Source organism: Dermacentor andersoni, chromosome 1 (genome assembly GCF_023375885.2).
Source record: "Dermacentor andersoni chromosome 1, qqDerAnde1_hic_scaffold, whole genome shotgun sequence".
Taxonomy (NCBI): Eukaryota; Metazoa; Arthropoda; class Arachnida; order Ixodida; family Ixodidae; genus Dermacentor; species Dermacentor andersoni.
In genome coordinates, this window is record NC_092814.1 from 368,819,826 (window position 1) to 368,841,278 (window position 21,453).

The 21,453-nt window shown below is 45.6% G+C and overlaps 1 protein-coding gene across 1 annotated transcript in view; it reads right to left on the reverse strand.

Moving 5' to 3' along the window:
• Positions 1-21,453, reverse strand: part of LOC126516663 (tachykinin-like peptides receptor 86C) — an 89,449-nt gene that overhangs the window by 31,015 nt on the left and 36,981 nt on the right. Inside the window, exon 2 of the mRNA XM_072285861.1 lies at positions 836-1,032. Coding sequence (XP_072141962.1) covers positions 836-1,032 — 197 coding nt within the window. The remainder of the gene's footprint in view (positions 1-835; positions 1,033-21,453) is intronic.

A 21,453-nucleotide genomic window follows, 5' to 3' on the forward strand; every position in this document is an offset into this window, starting at 1 on the left:
TTACCGCTAGAAATGAGGTTATTTAGGGTGCTTGTACGTTTGCACATTTTATTTCAAGACGTAGTTGCCACGACGTATACTGCGATACACATATTTATAGACTGACCACTGGTGTTTTGAGTGGATGGACAGCAGTAATAGTTGAGCGTACAATTTTTCAGAGTTCTTATGCGAACCTTCAAAGGAGCACCTCAAAGAACAGAAGATAAAGTAATAATTTGCTATTTTAGCATAGGTACTGCGGGTTGAAAGAAATCTGAAAGATACAAAATATGCACCTGTTTAATGCCAACTTATGTGTTTCACATTACGCAAAAAATTTGTATGATTTTCTGCAGCCAATACTCGTCATATTGATGGCCATGCTTTGCGGAAAATCAGTATCTTCGCAAATGTGAAAACGGGTAAGTTCCTATTTTACAAGGACCATTTCTCTTTATTCTTTACGGCAGGACCCTGGTTTGTTTTTACTGGATTCTACAGGCTTGCGATGCAATGGTTGTGAGGTCGTGAAGCATTCACAAGACTCTGCGTACCTGATGATTGCGGCAATTCAGGTTTTCTGTGGAAATAACGTGGTTGAGTGCTCGTTCAACTGGGCCCTCGAGCCTCCATATGCTTTCTTGAGTTCCTGTACAGTGCTGTACTGTAATTTAGAGTGTTGTCCCTCGGATACACGTATTCTTCTAGCTAATTAGGAGCTGATCGTGTGTGTTAAGAGCACTGTTTTATACTCTGAGCTTTTTTTTTTTTCAGAATGTCAGCGGAGGCTGTTGATGCTTTAGTGACACTCATGGAGTATACAATGCGCATATTATTTCACGCGATTTCGCACCTGTGGTTCATGAAGTAGTAGACAATGGGGTTGTACATGGCGTGCGACATCGCGAGCCAGTACATAGCCAGATACACGTGCTGGATGTCATCCGAGTGCACTACGCTGGGATGGTGGAACACGTACAGGAAGTAGACGTGGTAGGGAAGCCAGCACACGGTGAACAGGAATACCACGGTGAACAGCATACGCACAACCTGCATCATCAAAAAAAAAAAAGAAAGTGAAAATGTGATTGGCCGTGACTTAATTCGCGGCGAGCCTAGGAGAAACATGTACAGCAAATACAAATGACCGTGTTTCTCAAACTGATGGTCATGACTCCCTTGTGGGGCATTCGCCTTCTTTTTTTGGGGGGGGGGGGGGGGTGGGGGGGATCATAGAGGCTCCAACAATATATGATTGATTGATTGATTGATTCTTTATTGGTTTATCACATATACATGTGATGGGAGGCGAACGGAAAAGCCATTCAAGGATGGCTTGAGGGAGTCCTTCGCCCCCACGCTGGCAAAGACAACAGCAGAGGCACACACGTCCTGTTCACATGGTCGTACACTTTTACAAGACCATCAGATTAAGCACAACATCGCCATAAACCTTGACAAAACCATAGAATTAAACACATTAGTTACTGTCCTACGTAGGGCATCATTCGTTAACATACTTTACTTCACCTCAACATCGAATGACAGCACATTTGATAACAATTTACGCTTAGTAATAGTGACATTGAAATAATATAATTAAATAGCAATCGTAAACAGCTCTAGCGGTCAATGTTAGGCTAGAAAAAAATGTGTACAAGTCAGATAATGTTGCTTCGCGAATATCGATTTGTTTTTTATTAAAATTATTTAGTAGTCGTGGAAGTTTGTTTTGGAGCATTTGCCGACCGTAGCCAGTCTGACAATATGGAACATTCCATATTTCTGTTGTTCTAGTGGCATATGATGCTTCCTTCAAATGGAGATTCACCAAACCCATGAAGATAGAATTATGACAGTCATAGTTAAGGCGATATTCACGCAACAATTTATGCTCATATGTGTCTTGTACTCTAATTATTTTAAATTTTTTAAAGAGCTCCACAGTAGAATGCCGGAGTGGCACATTCTCAATTATTCTCAAAATTCTTTTTTGCATTACTATTAGCCGCGAGCAATTCGATTGTGTTTTAGTCCATTCTGCTTCCCAGAACAGAGATAAATTTTCACTATCGGTACCCATACTCTTGTGACAAACGGTGATTTAAACCTTCAGTCGCCACAAAGAAACATTCACCGAAGACGGCCTCCAACCGCAGCCAGCTTTTTCCTACCGAAACTGTAGAAATAGGTCCAGCAAATATGGTTGCATTAAGAAAGCAAACACAACAGTGTCACTAAAATACATGATTAAATCATTCATTGGTAAAACAAATTATCACGTATTTTTGGTAGCTCTCAGCTCAGGTTAATATATTTTAAAGAAATCAAAACATGAATGTATCTGCGTCATTTGAAAAAGTAAATTTTCAGAAGGCTTTCCAAGGCGGAGAGGGGGGGAGCGTCATGAAAGGCTGGTTACTACTAAAACTGGTCACGTACTCTAACCTTTTGAGAAACGCTGGCTCTAGAGACCATTTAAAGCCAACAGGCAATGAAACCAAGGAGAGCATACTGGTAATTAGCTGTGGTTAAATTTGGAATGTAGAAAAATATACGGAGGGGGGGAAGGAATGAAAGTGGACGAAAAGATAGCCGGCCGCCGGTGGGGACCGACCCCCAAAAGAAGTCAATGTCTTCGCCGGTGGGCACTGAACCGACGCAACCAACGGTCCTAATTACCCGTATGTTTTCCTTAGCTTCAATTCTTGTAGGCTTTATATGGTCGTCATTAATGACAATCGAGGCCCTCGGTTGCCTTCTCCCCTTGACTTAAGAGAAGTTGGTGATATGTTGAGCTGCGTACTTAGACACCTAGGCACGTAGATACTTCACAAAGATTGTCCTTGCCACTCTGCTTCGCAGTGACTTAACACTACTACGTCATTTTCGGCCTTGTAATTAACACTTTTCACAATATGCACTCCTTGGTCACGCAATATTTTGTCCTAAAATAAGTACAAACGCAATACCTCTTTGGCTGATGTCTGTGGAGCAGTGAAAATGACGAATATCTTGTACCTCGTTTCACACAATACCCGAGAGCTTCACTCCTATTTAGCGATTGCTTCAACTATGCTTTGAAATGGGAATACCGTTCTTATCAGCTTGATTTAAATGCCGAACATGCAATAAAAAAAAAAGCATGTCATGTGGGGATGCCATTTGAAATCACACAGCCCACGGTGATGGCATGGAGTAGATTAAGGCAGTGAATCGGGTTTCTTTATGCGGGCAACACGGTAGCTAGCGTGCTCAAAAAAGGTGACAAATACAGAGTACAATTAACCATTGGATGAACCTTTTAATCGTAATCTGGACAAGCCGTAAGTAATTTCAATTTTACCTAAGCAAGTATATCATAATAAGTGCTTAGCTGGCTTGGGAATCCTGATTTCAATTCCGCTTTTGAAAAGCTTTACTATTCCTTTCAAATTATTTGGCTATTCTTGTGAAGTTATTTGGTGCGACCTCTTAACTGCCGCAGAAAGAAAGTACTGGTCAGCTTAAGGGATAGTTTGATTTGTAATCAATTAACAAAACATGTCTTATTTTAGCCAGCCTCCCTACATTTGCAGAATTCATGCCGACGTTGTTCTGTAGCGTCGGTGATTAGCAACCGGTATGCAACTGATGATTGCCCTGGCATTTCTTGTGCCGCTTTGGCGTGGACTGCCGCGGATACCTCAGCCTTGTGAAAGGAGCTCCTGAAGATACCATCGGGTTCATCAGTTCAGCCCCATACATCGGGTTCACGTATTGTATGCATTGCATTCCTTGTATTCGTTCATTGTATTCTAAATAAATCCTGTCTTATTTTCTCGCTAAACACTTAACGAGTTTCACCGTTGGTACTCCGCTTCGCAATGTAGTCACCGAATTTCTGTTGTATCTTACAGTCACTTTATGTAATGGGAAAATTAACATTACAAAGTCTGCTCAAGTCTTCAAATGAGGGATTGAATCCACATGCTCCGTATTTATTAAAGAATAGCTCGTAGAGCCAGCTGATTCTAATTAAGGGCTAGTTCATATTTGGGAAAAAGTGCAACCATAGTTATGAAAATAAAAAGTTTACAGCATAGGGCAGTGTGACCAACAGTACCGAATGACACGCTAACACGAACTAGCGTTGCTGTTTCTTCAGTGTTCAGAGACGAAAGGCGCAATTTTAGTGTGTCGAGTGCAAAGTCTACAATGGTGTTCTGAGAATCGAGAGAGGTCACTTGGCTGAAATGTTTCATGGCACTGCCATTGATAAAACTCCAGAAATAAAGACCGATGTATTTTAAATAAAATTTGGTTATTTGCGCGTTTGCATTATTGAAATAAAATAGCTGGGATAATGTGGTGGGAGGGGTACATGCAGGGAAAGCATTCATGGCAAACCCTGCAGAAGCAGCTGCGGCAAGAACCCTGTCTCTCCCGTGGAGCGCATAGCTCGTTTTGCGCACAGCGGTGGGCTCTCCCTTCTTAAGGCAATCAAAAATCAATCGCTCCGCAACCCCTGCGGGGAGTGCGCGGAAAACTTACATGGAAAAGCGCATAGCGGTGAAATTGATTTTCCCTAGCGCGGAATACTTGTTACTTCTGAATATGCGCTAGTGCTTATTATGTCACTCGTTTTTTCTTCTAACTTTGCTTTTCTTTTGCCATCAATAGAAGCCGCATAGAAGTAGAAGGTCTCTGAAAACTATTTAGTTAACTTGCGTTAGGACATTCTCGAAAACGCAATAAAAATTTGTTTGTACCCGAATATCACGCATACAAAACAACAGAAGAAACAGCAATAAAACCAAAACACGAAAGCAACTGACATTTATGATACTTTGCCTGATACAAAGCATTACCTTATGCCTTCTCATTTAAGTTAATGAGTGAATATTGTTTTCCAGCGCTCAGCTGCCCTGTGTGCTGTCACAAAAGCTGACGTTTAACGTCATTGTCGACGCTCAAGTAGCTCCTCATGGCCACAGAAACCCCATGTGCTTTTGCCGTAGCTAGTACTCACTCGCTGGAAGTCAGCCAGTGCGAGCAAGTACTCGGCCGAGTAGCAGGCCCGAAGTGCGGAAGTTAGGCCTAACTAATTTAACCATTCTCGTTGAGCGCATTTTCTTTTTTCATTGGTTCTACGGCAAATCCGCCAATTGTTCACGCAATGTTTCTTATATCAGCAAATTCGGCTTAACCGATACGTCTTGAAAGCAGTCTTGCTTTTTTTTTTATTTATAGAACTGAACAAATATCTTCAGCAATATTATTCACTGTTTGCAACTGGGTGCCGTTTCCATGAAACAGTTTGTAGAGTCCATCAGTGCTGACAAAATCCTCGTTTCTAATACAGCCCATTGTAAATGAACTGCCGCAAGCACGGTCATGCAAGACGCCGACTGGCAAAGAGCCAAAGCGGCTTGCGCACTGTACTGTGAGCGTAAAGCCGCTGTTGGGCCCATGGCCAACAAATCCATAGTCATTGAAGCCGCGAACATATTGGTCTAGAGGTTTTGTCTGCCATGCCTATTTTTGCGTCATCATAATCATCATCATCAGCAGCAGCAGCAGCCTGGTTACGCCCACTGCAGGGCAAAGGCCTCTCCCATACTTCTCCAACTACCCCGGTCATGTACTAATAGTGGCCACGTTGTCCATGGAAACTTATTAATGTCATCCGCCCACCTAACTTTCTGCCGCCCCCTGCTACGCTTCCCTTCTCTTGTAATCGAGTCCGTAACCCTTAATGACCATCGGTTATCTTCCCTCCTCATTACATGGCCTGCCCATGCCCATTTCTTTTTTCTTGATTTCAACTAAGATGTCATTACCTCGCACTTGTTCCCTCACCCAATCTGCTCTTTTCTTATCCCTTAACGTTACACTCATCTTTCTTCTTTCCATAGTTCGTTGCGTCGTCCTCACTTTGAGCAGAACCCTTTTCGTTAGCCTCCAGGTTTCTGCCCCATTCGTGAGTACTGGTAAGACACAGCTGTTTTATACTTTTCTCTTGAGGGATAGTGGCAACCTCCTGTTCATGATTTGAGAATGCCTGCCAAACGCACCCCAGCCCATTCTTATTCTTCTTATTATTTCAGTCTCATGATCCGGATCCGTGGTCACTACCTGCCCTAAGTAGATGTATTCCCTTACCACTTCCAGTGCCTCGCTACTTATCCTAAACTGTTGTTCTCTTCCGAGGCTGTTAAACATTACTTTAGTTTTATGCAGATCAATTTTTAGACCCACGCTTCTGCTTTGCCTCTCCAGGTCAGTGAGCATGGATTGCAATTGGTTCCCTGAGTTACAAAGCAAGGCAATATAATCAACGAATCGCAAGTTACTAAGGTATTCTCCATTAACTCTCATTCCCAATTCTTCCCACTCCATGTCGCTGAATACCTCCTGTAAACATGCTGTGAATAGCATTGGAGAGATCGTATCTCCCTGCCTGACGCCTTTTTAATTCGGATTTTGTTGCTTTCTTTATGGAGGACTACGGTGGCTGTGGAGCAGCTATAGATATCTTTCAGTATTTTTACATATGGCTCGTGTACACCCTGATTTCGTAGTGCCTTCATGACTGCTGAGGTTTCGACTGAATCAAACGCTTTCTCGTAATCGATGAAATCTATATATAAGGGATGGTTATATTCCGGACATTTCTCTATCACCTGATTGACAGTGTTAATATGGTCTATTGTTGAGTAGCCTTTACGGAATCCTGCTTGCTCCTTTACTTAACAGAAGTCTAAGGTGTTCCTGATTCTATTTGCGACTACCTTAGTAAATACTTTGTAGGCAACTGACAGTAAGCTGATCGGTCTATAATTTTTCAAGACTTTGGTGTCCCCTTTCTTATGGATTAGGATTATGTTAGCGTTCTTCCAAGATTCCGGTATGCTCGAGGTCATGAGGCATTGCGTATACAGGGTGGCCAGTTTTTCTAGAACAATCTGCCCACCATCCTTCAACAAATCTGCTGTTACCTGATCCTCCCCAGCTGCCTTCCCCCTTTGCATAGCTCCCAAGGCTTTCTTTACTTCTTCCGGCGTTACCTGTGGGATTTGAATTCCTCTACACTATTCTCTCTTCCATTATCGTCGTGGGCGCCACTGGTACTGTATAAATCTCTATAGAACTCCTCAGTCACTTGAACTGTCTCATCCATATTAGTAATGATATTGTCCGCGTTGTCTCTTAACGCATACATCTGATTCTTAACTATTCCTAGTTTCTTCTTCACTGCTTTTAGGCTTCCTCCGTTCCTGAGAGCATGTTCAATTCTATCTATATTATAGTTCCTTATGTCAGCTGTCTTACGCTTGCTGATTAACTTAGAAAGTTCTGCCAGTTCTATACTAGCTGTAGGGTTAGAGGCTTTCATACATTGGCGTTTCTTGATCAGATCTTTCGTCTCCTGCGATAGCTTACTGGTATCCCGTCTAACGGAGTTACCACCGACTTCTATTGCACACTCCTTAATGATGCCCCTAAGATTGTCGTTCATTGTTTCAACACTAAGGTCCTCTTCCTGAGTTAATGCCGAATACCTGGTATGTACCTTGATGCGGAATTCCTATAGTTTCCCTCTTACCGCTAACTCGTTGATTGGCTTCTTATGTACCAGTTTCTTCCGTTCCTTCCTCAAGTCTAGGCTAATTCGAGTTCTTACCATCCTATGGTCACGGGAGCACACCTTGCCGAGCACGTCCACATCTTGCATGATGCCAGGGTTAGGGCAGAGTATGAAGTCTGTTTCATTTCTAGTCTCGCCATTCAGCTCCTCCACGTCCACTTTCGGCTATCCCGCTTGCGGAAGAAGGTATTCATTATCCGCATATTATTCTGTTCCGCAAACTCTACTAATAACTCTCCCCTGCTATTCCTAGTGCCTATGCCATATTCCCCCACTGCCTTTTCTCCAGCCTGCTTCTTGCCTACCTTGGCATTAAAGTCGCCCATTAGTATAGTGTATTTTGTTTTCACTCTACTCATCGCCGATTCCACGTCTTCATAGAAGCTTTCGATTTCCTGGTCATCATGACTGGATGTAGGGGAGTAGACCTGTACAACCTTGATTTTGTACCTGTTATTAAGTTTCACAAGAAGACCTGCCACCCTCTCGTTAATGCTATAGAATTCCTGTATATTACCAGCTATATCCTTATTAATCAGGAATCCGACTCATAGTTCTCGTCTCTCCGCTAAACCCCAGTAGCACAGGACGTGCCCGCTTTTTAGCACTGTATATGCTTCTTTTGACCTCCTAACCTCACTGAGCCCTTTTATATCCCATTTACTACCCTCTAATGCCTCCAATAACACTGCTAGACTCGCCTCACTAGATAACGTTCTAACGTTACACTTTGCCAGGATCAGATTCCAATGGCGGCCTGTCCGGGCTCTAAAGTCTCTAAATTTATTAAGGCAGTTTTTCGCGTGCGTACCATGGCCACGCACGTTTATATCCCTTTCCGTTACTCTACCGCGGGTACGCTTTAGAACCACGGCGCTGCTATTATGTTCGAGTAATTTTCCTTTTCTTTTCTTTTTTTTTCCTCCCTTAAACTCGCTCTTTTAACTACTACACGCAGAAACAAATGAGCAGCACTCGAATTCGATCGCATAAATGTTATATATATATATATATATATTGTTATGTCTAAGCGCGTAAAAGGGACGCGGGGATCAAGAAGAGAAGGGAAGAGGAGAACGGAGACTGTGCAGCGGCCATTCGTGTTCGTAACCTACCGTTGCTGCTCTCGCACGCCTAAATAAACCCCTTTTCCCCATGCTTGTAACAAATTGGTGGACGGTGCGGGGTACACCTCGTAACCAAGGAGCCTACGCTGCTACAACTTCGCCGACGCCGTCGACTTGCCGGACTTCCGCCACCCTCACCTGACAGGCCTGAATACGCCTGCCAGATTCCCGAACGTTCTGACGCGGCTTGAAGGCCAGCACCTGGTGTTCCGTGGCAATACTACCGGGTGCCACTCACTTTCGGAGGAAAAGCCGGAGAAGATGTCGACGAGTGGCTCACGAACTACTGAAGGGTGAGCCGATCTAACGGTTGGAACTCGACCGCACAGTTGTCCAATGTTGTGTTTTCCCTTACCGACACAGCGCTAGTCTGGTATCAGAATAACGAAGACACGCTCACTTCATGGGAGCTTTTCGTAGAGGAGCTCAGAGCGTGTTTTGGAGACTCTAGTGCAAAAAAGAAACGTGCTGAACAGACGCTTCCGCAACGAGCTCAGATTCCCGGCGAGACCTGTACGACTTATATCGAAGAAGTTCTGAAACTGTGTAAAATAGTCAACTCTCGAATGTCTGAATATGACAAAGTTGGACATTTGTTGAAAGGCGTAGCCGAAGGCGTCTACAATTTTTTGATCGGCAAGGAAAGCTTGCATTCCGTGTCTGACGTCATTCGCCACTGCAGGACCTTTGAGACGCTGTAGATGCGATGGATAATACCGAAGTTTGGTCGCCTGGCTAATGTTACAACGGTGGCAAGTGTAGACCCGAGTTCGTGTGTTGACCTCCCATCAACAATACGGCAGATTGTTCGCGAAGAGTTGCTCCATCGGGAAGAGATGTACCGTTGCACACCCGGCATCGCTGGTGCGTACTTACCACACGAGATGCGAAACACGGCCGTTTCGACCGCATGGCAACCCACGGTTCACACAGCGACCGTCGACTATAGGTCTACCCCACAAACGAGAGGGACCATAAGCTATCAAGATCATGACTTCAACCAACGCCCTCGCCGCACGCATGCCTCCCGGCGGCCGATGCCTAGCCATGATGAATGGGACCCACCTGCTGGCTATGCAGTCGACAGCAACATGCGTGACTACATGGAAGAACATCGAAATCTGCGGCATCAGCCGGTGTGTTTCCAAAGTGGTGTCGCTGGCCACATGGCGAGATTTTGTAATCGTCGCCCAGCAACGTGGAATCGTCGATCGGGATCTTCAACAAGGACCACACCTCCTACGAGGACAACTCAACAGCCATACACCACCTCTTGGTGAGCTAGCGTCCCTCCTGGCAACGATTACTGGCAGAGAAGCTTCCGGAGCCGCTCACCGGCATCTGACAGGAGTTTGACGCCACCGCCAACTTCTCGTGCACAGCGTTTACATCGATCTACATCGCCAGTGCGCCGCTCCACCTCGCCTTCACAACCGGAAAACTAGCTAGCGCGGCCGATGGGCGTGAGGTCGCTCGACACGTGCTATCGACAGAAATGCCCCCTGCAATTGCTATGATTAAGAACAAAGTGCATGTAATTGTTGATGGTGTTTCTACAATGACTGTAGTGGATACCGGAGCAACTGTATCCGTAATGAGTCTGGGTTTTAAAGGTCGGTTGGGGCGCAAGTTCTATTTCCGTGGGACCAGGCTGCAACGTTTTGTGGAGTGAGTGGCGAGTCGTTGCGTCCTGTTTGTGTGTGCACTGCTGAAGTATACTTGGCTGGTGGAGTTTTCGCGACGGAGCTTGTAGTTGCAAGTCAGCGAAGTGAACTATACTCTCGCACGCCTCACGAACACTGGTAGACGTTCTGCTAGGACACAAGTCGCGCATGTCGCACGGTTGAAATCATGCACGCCACGACAAGCTAGTTGACTCGCCCAGTGGGCTTTGTCTGCGAGGAGAGGTATATGTTATGTCCAAGCGAGTAAAAGGGACGCGGGGATCAAGAAGAGAAGGGAAGAGGAGAACGAAGACTGTGCAGTGGCCATTCCTGTTGGTCGTAGCCTGCCGTCCCTGCTCTCGCACGCCTAAATAAACCCATTTTCCCCGTGCTTGTAACAATATATATATATATATATATATATATATATATATATATATATATATATATATATATATATATATATATATATATATATAAAGAAGTGTCAGTCATAGCACTCGTAGTACAGCCTTCTGGGCCGTTCTCTTTTCGAAAGTAGTCATATTAGGGTTATTATAATCAGACAAAGGTATTTCGCTCTCGTGTGCAGCGCACCTTGGGATAGTTACTCGGCCTAGCTTCCCACGCTAAGCGTGCCGTTGCCCGCCTCGCACCTGCTTAAGCTTTTCCTCGTCTCTAGAGCCGCTCGAGTCCGCTCGATTCAAACTAAACAATGCCCGCGCAACCTTGGGCGATCGGAACGCACGTGATCTATGCCCATCCGGCTGAGAAGGGGACTTTGCACCGGCCACAGAGCTCCACGTCTCAGTAAGGTGCCTGGTGTAGTCTCGTGCGGACGCCATCCTCTCGGTAAGCGCGGAGATTATCATTTATTCCCTCATCTTTTAAAATGTTCAATACTTAGAAGCATTTCTCTCGGAAACCATACTTCGTTCAAGGGAATTTTCCATGTCTCAGTAATTTCCATTGTCGTATTCGAGTGCTGACTGCCATGTTATCTGTTGCTAACGTAACTTTTTCTCAAGTCTGTAAATTTATTAAGGCAGTCTTTCGCGCGCGTACCATGGCCACGCACGTGTACATCTCCTTCGGTTTCTCTACCGCGGGTGCGCTTTAGAACCACGGCGCTGCAATTATGCTCGAGTAATTTTTTGTGTAGGTCACTATTAAGATAATGAATGGCTGCAACAGTTTCGCCCTGTAAGATTGACACTGCACGTTATTTCTTTCCCTATTGAAGCATTGATATCATTCCGTTACCTTGATTATGTTACTTTTTGTCTGCGATATCGTATCTGTTTCTTCGTGCAGGTTTTGGGATGTCCCCCAACTTGCTTAATATTTCTTTTCTTCACATCGGCAGCATGCCAACTTTCTTTCATCGTTGCCACATGAGAAAAGTACAAGTATTTAGAAATTTTACAGTGTAACCGTCGCCATCCCTTGCTGCCAACGTCCCCTAATATGATCATGTCAATGAAAAATACCAATCACCTTTTTTAAAGGTGTTGCAATTCCGTATCCGATTCCCGGCATGTATGCCATCTTATAACAAATAAACGCGCCTAGAAAGAAATGCCAATCTAGTTATTCAAAAATACCACGAGGCGAACTCTCGACCACGAAAACTTTAGGTTCGGGTGTACAATAACCGCAATTTGGCACCTTACCGCTATAAAACAAACACGCAACCTGCGATAGCACATAGCAGAAGCTTGCCAATAAATATACCGGAAGAAAGCCCACCTGTATGCAAGAGATTGTTGGTACATTTGCTGTTAGGACAGAGTAGCACGACTTCACGGAGAACGCAAGAAAACAAGTGGTGTTCAACTATTTCAAAAGTATAGAGTATATGGCGAAAAAAAAAAACAGTGCAAGTTTTTACACGGAAGAAGAAAGAGTAGGCACACTCCAGCGTTGACCTCGCAACTAAAGTGTCATCAAAGAATCCTAGTTCGCCTAACATACTATTGCTTTAATGTAGATTTAGCTTGAGTCGTCACCACGCAGAACCATTTTGTCAGCAGGAAACCAGGAAGATGCCAAAAAATAATTACACACAAAACAGTGGCGTCCGGAAAGTAAGGAGCGTCATCACCTCGAAAATGTTCATAACGGCTGCGATGAATTTCAAAAGAACAATGCAAAGGTAGCACGATGAACATGCAGCTATGCCACATATGCTGCAGCGCTTTGGCTTTCTTATTCACGCTTGTTCAGATTAACACGAGAAATTTAGGTTGCCTTAGGAGACTGCTGCAACGAACATATTCTAGGCGTTATTTCGAAGGTTACTAATTTATTTATTTCTTACTTATTCATTTTCACTTATCTCACTTCTACCGTGGGGAAACTCATGGAGTACGGGGTCCTGGCGAGGATAACCACCTACCTCGAAGACTGCGACTCGCTCCCACCCACGATGATAGGATTCAGGAGAAACCTCTCAGCGCAGGACGCTCTGTTACAACTAAAACATCAGATCATAGACGATTCGGGCAGATCGACAAAAGCAATTCTCGGATTGGACCTAAAAAAGGCCTTCGATAACGTAACACATGCAACGATACTAGATAGAGTAGGCGAACTAGGACTGGGAAAACACACGCACGATTATGTACGCAATTTTCTAACCGGCAGAAAGGCAAAGATCACGATAGCGGACCTAGTTTCGGAAAAGATCGAGATAGGCAGCGCAGGTACGCCACAGGGCTCGGTCTTATCACCGATGCTATTCAATTTGGCGCTGATCGGGCTGCCAGCCAAGCTACAAGAAATCGAGGGTCTAAATCATACCTTATACGCTGACGATATCACCCTATGGGTGAGAAACGGAAGTGACGGGCAGATAGAACAAACGCTTCAAACAGCGGTCAAAACAATCGAAAAATATCTAGAGGGGACAGGGTTAACGTGCTCGGCAGAGAAATCGGAGCTGTTGTTGTACAGACGGACTCGCAGAGGTCGAAAACCAGGCAACTACAGGGAAGATCTCACCCATAGACAGGAGATACGGTTAAAGACGGCCGATGGGAAACCCATACCCAAGGTCGATAGGATCAGGGTATTGGGGCTCCTCATTGAAGCCAAGGGCAACAACGGAGAAACCCTCAGAAGACTGGAGGGAACTGTAGCGCAAATCATGAGGCTAATCAGAAGGATAACAAATAAACATAGCGAGATGAAAGAGGAAAACACGATCAGGTTAATACAGGCCTTCGTAATAAGTAGAATAGTATACGTAGCGCCGTACTTAAAATGGCAGGTCGCGGAAAAGACCAAACTAGAATGCCTCATTCGGAAAATATACAAACTAACCATAGGACTACCGATCAGCACCAGCACGGACAAGTTGCTGCAATTGGGCCTACACAACACGATAGACGAGCTCATTGAAGCGCAATGTACGGCAGAATATGAACGCCTCTCTAAGACTAGAGCAGGCAGACACATCCTAGAGAGATTAGACATAGGTTACCACACACAGCACGATGTCAAGGTGAACATACCGAGAGAGACAAAGGAAAGATAGGTAATACCTCCCATACCAAAGAACATGCACCCAGAACACCATAAGGACAGAAGAGAGAACAGAGCGAAGTAAATACAGAAGAAATTCGGCAGCGACAAGGACGCAGTGTTCGCAGACGCGGCTCGATACAGTCGCAGACGGGGGTTTACGGCAGCCGTTATCGATAGGGAGAAACGGTGCAAGACGTGCGCGACGATACGCACCACAAGTAACGAGATAGCTGAAGAAGTAGCCATAGGGCTCGCAGTAGCTCAGACTAAAGCAACCGTGATAGTCAGCGACTATCAGACGGCAATAAGAAACTTTGCCAACGGCCGACTGTCCCCGGAGGCACTACGCATTCTTCTTGCAGGGGGCCAAAATTACAAAAGAAAGATATACATCACCTGGACACCCGCTCACACCCTCGCGGAGGACGGCAACAACGAGGCGGCACACGACGCGGCTCGAGGGCTTAAGGACCGAGCCGCAGTTGCAAGTTACGCCCCGACACCCTCCGGACGTGACGGTGCGGTAAATGAGTGGGAGTGGGAGGACAGAGTGACAACATCTAATGACATTACGAAACATTATAGGTTACAGAGGCGCATATTCCCGCGACCTCACGCAAAATTGACAAAAAAGCAGTCTGTCTCATGGCGGCAGTTACAAACTAGGACGTATCCGAATCCTGCGCTCTCGCACATCATATATCCGGATGTATATCCTACGGACAAATGCAAAACATGTGAATCCAGAGCCACTCTGGAGCATATATTATGGGAATGCCGAGGGATAAATAACAATAAAGAAAACGCGGCCTCTAGCAGCAGCCTTCGCACGCACTGGGAAGCTGCGCTGCTCAGCCCCGCCCTCGAGGATCAACTATGGGCTGTCCAGCGGGCCGAGGATGCCGCCAGGACCCACGAACTCCAGGCCGTCAGCTAGGCGGGACCTTTGGCCCTCCCACCAACTCGCAGGGCACACAATAAAGTTCTTTCCTCCTCCTCCTCCTTATTCATTTTGTGCTTATATTAGGCCGTCAACTGTCACTCAACCGCGCTACGAATGGAGTGTGCGCACGTTACTAACTATATTAGTAAATAGCGACGCTGGTAATTTGGCGCCAAGGGTTTGCTTTGCAGATTACTTGAATTGCGTCGATCCCACATGTTTATGACAGATATAAGCAGTCTCGTGCGAAGATCTTCTTTTTTCTTTCCCGCGAAGCAACATTCGCTCACGGAATAATAGTCGCCTTGAGGGGAGCTTGAGATATATACGAGGGTCGTTCCGAAAGTAGGTTTCATCATTTATTTTCACACGGAAACTTTATTGCCAAAAATACACACACTATGGCACCATCAACTATACACCTTGCACTATTTTTCCACATAGCCACCGCCGACATTGAGATGTTTGTCGTAGCGTGAAATCAGTTTGAAGAAACCACTTCGGTTAAACTTGGTGCCCTGCGATGCAAGAAATTTTCGCACAGCCTGTTCCACCTCAGCATCGTTTTGGAAGTGACGTCCCGCGAGTGTGGCGTTCAATACAAGCTATAGGCGCCCATTCGTACCGGATAACAGCACCCACCGGCGACCACGTTGTCAGCACACGTCTGTCTGCCATCATGATTTGTACCCGAATAACGTCGGGCTCGCCGGCCGGCTGTTACTCTCTCTTCTTCGGCGCTCTGCTCACGCGTCATTCCTGCTCCGTCGACGCTCCTTCCGTCGTTGAACCAGCGACGGGCGTGGACAATTATGGCGATTGTTTGTTTCACGTGGTGCAGCATCCACTATTTAAAAAAAATGATGATACTTTCGGAACGTTCCTCGTATTTATGGGACGTTAAAGAGCGATTATAAATCTAATTATATATTTTACGCGCAAGATATATGACAGCAGTGCTCCTCAGGTGTATACAGAGGAGGGTCCCAGCAGAGGATAACGCATAACGGAAATTTGCACAGTGTAATTAGTGTTTAAGAAACTTGATAAAGAAGAGAGTATGCGCGGCTACTCAGGCGAGAAATAGGCGTCATCATGTTATGTATTCTAATTCCATTATAACAGGCAATATAGGCAACTGAGCAATCATTGGATTACAACCACCCTCTCTATACGACATCCGTGAATTACAAAAGGGCAATTGAATGAGTAGACATAACAGCAGTCCTCGATATATTACATAGTAAAAGCGTACTGATAGCATACCTGGTTATATGAACAAACACCTGTAACGATTCGACATAACCCAAGGTTCGATGAAAAGGGGTCAGGCGAGAGTTGAGCATTGTGGCAATGTTCAACCCACCTCTTTCTTTTCTTGTACTTAGGTGAGAGCCAGTCTTTTTATTGCGACAAGGATTCCACAGCTGCCCTATATTGCCACAATAAAAGCGACAAAAAGAAAAACGATTAGTCGATTAGTTTCATTCCCGTCAGTGTAACACTAAGCGCAACATAATCATGAACGTCCACCAACTAGCCCCGTTCATCGCCTTACTAAACGATTGAGAAATAGGTCACAAAAGGCGGCACAATCTTTTCGATGCTAGTCGCTACGATCTTAGAATTTAAAAAAATAATGAAGTTTTACGTGCCGAGACCAAGATCTGATTACGAGGCACGCCGTAATGGGGAACTACGGAAAAATTGTACCACCCGGGGTTCTTTAACGTGTAACTAAGTCTAAGCATACGGTGTTTTCTCGTTTCGCCACCATCGAAATGCGACTGCCATGGCAGGGAACACTTCCCGCGAGCTCATGATTAGCAGCCTAACACCATACCCACTAAGCAATCACGGCGGGGTTCGCAATGATTTTATTGAGACGAGGGCATGATCGCCGCTGTAGCTCAACGGTACATGTGGTTTCGGCTTCCTCCGGCGTCAAGTTGTGTTTTTGTGCACTTTACGTTTTCCTTGTTATTTCTGCATTTCGCTGAAGAGGGCAACTTATTTCCACTCTGCTTTCATTCGCGTCGTTGTCTGTTCACTTAATGTGGCAAACATGCGTTTATGTAACAAAATAAAAATGGCATCCAATCCACGCTGTGAAGGTGGTTGCACAGCGAAGCTGTAAACAGCTAGAACCATTACCCATTGCGACGTGGGTCGAAATTATTCGCTTGGCGACATGAACGTGCACTACCTATTAGCGTAAGACGTTTCGACGGCCTTGGACTTAGCTTACGTCACCACTTCGTGCTTCTACAAAGAGTGAACGAAAGAGAGAAGACATATTCACCGCGCCTCGTATGGACACTACTCTTCAGGTGTCTGCACAATACAGAGTGTTTCAGCGAACACTTTCAAATATTCTTCAAAATAAGCTCTTCGAGAGAAAAAAAGAAAAAAATCTTCAGAAGGAGACTGCTAGCTGCGGCGGCCGCCAGGAGGTATCACATACGGGCTAATTAGTTATCTCATTATTTAAACTTCACTAATGAACTTCTTAATTAGGGAAATTTGGTATCTACTGTCAATCGTGAGTTTGTCGTCCCGGAGAAGGACGATGTCATATCAGTTTTTACAACAAAGAAAAAGTCGTCGTCTAAAGCCCTGGAACGCGACAAAACCTGACGTTCTTTTTCTGCTCGAAAAGGAAACTCGGCTCTTGAGGAGCGCCGCAAATCTTGAGCAAACTCAACGTCCGCTGGTGGCGTGTTGCAATGAGTGTGGCGGCCAATTCGAAATGTACGTGCTTTACACTCTAAAAACAGTTGCATCCTTTGGGGTGTATATTTGCCACACAACGATAATCGTTATCTCTCTTGTCCGCATTTCCTTTCTTTAACGCGGCGAGTCTTGTACTTTCCAGTAACGAACGGCATGCGCGTTATCAGCATAACATAGCATTCCCGACAGGAAAGTAACGAGCGCAACGTTTTCACGAAAGGAAATGCGGGCACGACAGATGACGATTATCGTTGTGTGGAGAATATACACTCCAAAGGGTGTAAACTTTTCTAAGAGTGTAGGGAGCAGCCAGGGTTATTTTTTGCTTACTCACTCGACCGAAGGCAGAGGCTAGTCATCGCTGACTTCGCAGCTGTCGATTTTAAGATGCTGTTGTGCGTTGGCCTGGCGCTCTGCCAGTGCAGTTGCCTCCGGAAGCAGTCCTTTAATTTCCATTCATATTACGCAAGCTTCGTTGAAAGAATAAAGCCACGCTTTTGTGACAGTACAGAGTATTTTTTTTTTTAGCGGTGCCGGTATCGTGACATGCAACTCTTGGGAGTCATTTTCACGTGGTATGGATTTGACAGCTAAAATAAACGCTGACAACTTCTTGGCCTTACAACGCGACGTTGTTTCGTACCAGCCACCGTCCCATTTGTTGTAAGTGCTGACCTAGGATTAGGAAATCTTGACTTCATACTATGTTTAGCAGTTTTGAGTCATGTAAGAAACATCAATGAACAAAAATTGTTTATTTCAATCTTTCATTTGCTTGTAGGCCTATTCGGGCACTCCACGAGAGTAATATAATTTTTGATGACAACACAGAGTATTTGAATGATGTGCTCAAATTGCTTTCCGTCCATTGCAATGCACAGATGAAGGCGCTCTTTCATGGAGTTCATAGCAGAAAAAAGCATCTCTCTGGAAACGTTATCGAGGGAGATTCTCACGCGTTGCTTGATATCCTCGAGGTTGGCTGGTTCCGTCTTGAAAATCTCATATTGAACATATGCCCAGAGAAAGAAGTCGACGGGTGACAAATCGGGTGACCTAGGCGGTCAGGGTGTGTTTCCACCACGCCCAATCCACTTGTTGGGAAGGACTCGTCAATGAATTTACGAGCCGATGAAGAAACATGCGACGGGGCTCCGTCGTACTGGAAGCACATTTTTTTCGGCGCAGCTAGTGGTTACTCTGAGGCGAATTCGGAGACGACGCCCATTGAAACGCACTCTAGGTACTTCTTTCCAGCAAGGTTTCCGTTGATGAAGTAAGCAGCAACAATACGGCCGTTATAAATGCCCACACCATACGCTCGCTGACCACCTTACCTGGTGCTTAAGCTCATGAAGACAGTGGGGATTCTGTTCGCACCAATAATGTGCGTTGCGCAGATTGGCATTCGAATCCCTACAAAATTGGGGCTCGTCGGTCGAAAGCAATCTGTTGAGAAATTCCGGATCTTTGTCGCATTGAATAAGCCACCAGTTGCAAAAATCAAGCAGTTTTTGAAAGTCACTTGGTCTCACCTCTTGGTGAAAACACATGATATGGGTGGTAGCCGTGTCTTGAAAGTGACGTCCAAACTGAAGCTGGGCTTGCTCCATATGCGCTAGCAATTAACCTGGCGCTCGCTTCCAGCCTGACAGCGACGTATGCCAGCACATCGGGGTCAAAATCACCGGTTGCACTGGCTGGTCGCTTCCTTTTCTGTCGATGGGCTGATCCAGTGGTCCTAAACTGATTAAATATCGATACGAATGTGGGGCGAGCTGGCACACGACAGCCATGATGTTGTGCAGCACACGGCGTCGATGCCAGCTCCGCGTCCTTTCGCGTGCTCAAATAAGCCAGCCCCATGTCCACTTTCTCGACAACTGAGTACTGGAGTTGCGCTTGCGCGGCCATTTGCACAATATAACGCTGCGGCGTTAAAACTTTGATCATCAAATGGAGGAGGTCACATCAGTGGTAATGCAATGGCTATGTCACATGCGCACCGCGAAAACAAGCACAATAAAGGCAAACGTCAACGCGTTTGTAAAACTGGCGCTACAGGCCACAAGAACTAACCGCATGCAGCCACTGCCGCGAAAGTCCTCCTTGCTCCGCAAACGAACCCTTCCTTTGTCTCATGCGCTCCCTAACACGCAGCGATTATAAACGAACAGCACATGAATCGAACAAATAAATGAAGGGATGATGACGCCTCACATCTAGCTCACCAGGTAACCACGTCAGAAGGGGTCCAGAAAAAGAAGAAAAAAGCAAGCCTGCCGGCAAAGCCTACCAGGGCTCCAAAAACGGGTGACCATGTAGTGGGCGATGGCTAGCCTTTTTCGTGCGCCTCCCAACGAAAGAAAAGATAACGCCAGCCGTGGTCTAAGCTGAGCGTTGAGGCTCCCTAGCCTAGAGAATCACCACAGACATTTCGAATTGGGCGCCGCAGTCACCGCAACACGCCATCAGGGGACGTTGCGTTTGCACTAGATTTTCGGCGCACTATGTTCGCCGCGTTTCGGTTTCATGCGGGAAGAACAAACTTGATTTTCGCGCGCTGCGGGGCTTTACAGGGTGGCTTTTTCTTTGCTTTAAAAACTGACACGGCATCGTCGTCTCCGTGGCTACAAGCTCGACATTGCCAATAACCGCCAAACGTCGCTAATTATAACCGCCAAAAAAATGACCGCCAAACGTCGCTAAAAGTTCGTTACACAATTTGAGGTAATTACCAATGTAATTCGCATGTTTCTCATAATTTCTGACGTCCGCGGAACCTGAAAGCTTGCTCCTTAAGAGAATTCCTATTTTTCTCGAATAACCTACCTTTAGGATTTTGCTAGGCGGGTTCTTATTGTACGTACGAAAGTGCAGTTACGTCACTCGCTGCTTCGTATGCTACAGTCAGGCTGCCCTCGCCGCGGCAGTTTGCGCGACAGTAACCTTTGCCGGAAAGGGTTTGAGGGGAGCGCTACGTGCTTCGCATTGCATGTAGACGCCGGAGCGCCTTGTCATCAATTACGTGGTTCGGATGCTTGTTGTGAGCTTGTTCTTTATTAAAACGTATGCTGTTCTGCATATTGTGTGCGCGATTCCATAGAATGTACGCACTGTTCACTTCACTTTGCTGAGTGCTTGCAGCTTCTGCCTAACGGGGGTATAAGCCATTGATGAAGATAGTTTCCTGCCGACGTTACAGCAGGAACAAAGCCCAGCAGCGCAGCCACAGGCAGTCTCGCTGTTTAGAATTGCGCTTCTTTGTTCTTTTTACCTTTTTGCTGATGACAATTTATACCCATGCTTAGCATTGCTGGGTGCGCCGAAATTGCAGCGGTAAGCAATAATATGAGCTTATGTTAGCAAGATTCCTACCAAGCAAGAGAACATGTATACAGCCACCCTCACAACACAAGGCGTATCGATTCGGCCCTCCTGTTCCTGTGCACTCCAGCCCTACGTTGCATACTGAGAGAAAATTATGCATGTGCACGCTGTTGCATGGACGCCTACCACAAATAAGCATGCACGCCTTGTTGTTGATGCTCATATGCGCTGAAACTGCACAGTTCTTTATCGTTTATGTATATGAGGCGGCGTATACCTAAGCTGAATACATTTTTCCGTCGAGGCAGCTTGATTGCGCCCATAAAACGCAGACACAGTGTAGGGCTTAGAAGAGATCAGCGACACGGCGATATAGCACCATAAAAACGAGTAGTATCGGCTCAGCTCATATTTGGAAGTGTGCTGCCTTTCTTTTTCTCCAGGGGAACGTTTCAACGAAGAGACGTCTGATCCGCGAGGTAAGAACATTTGTTCTTGAGGCTCGGTAAACGACGC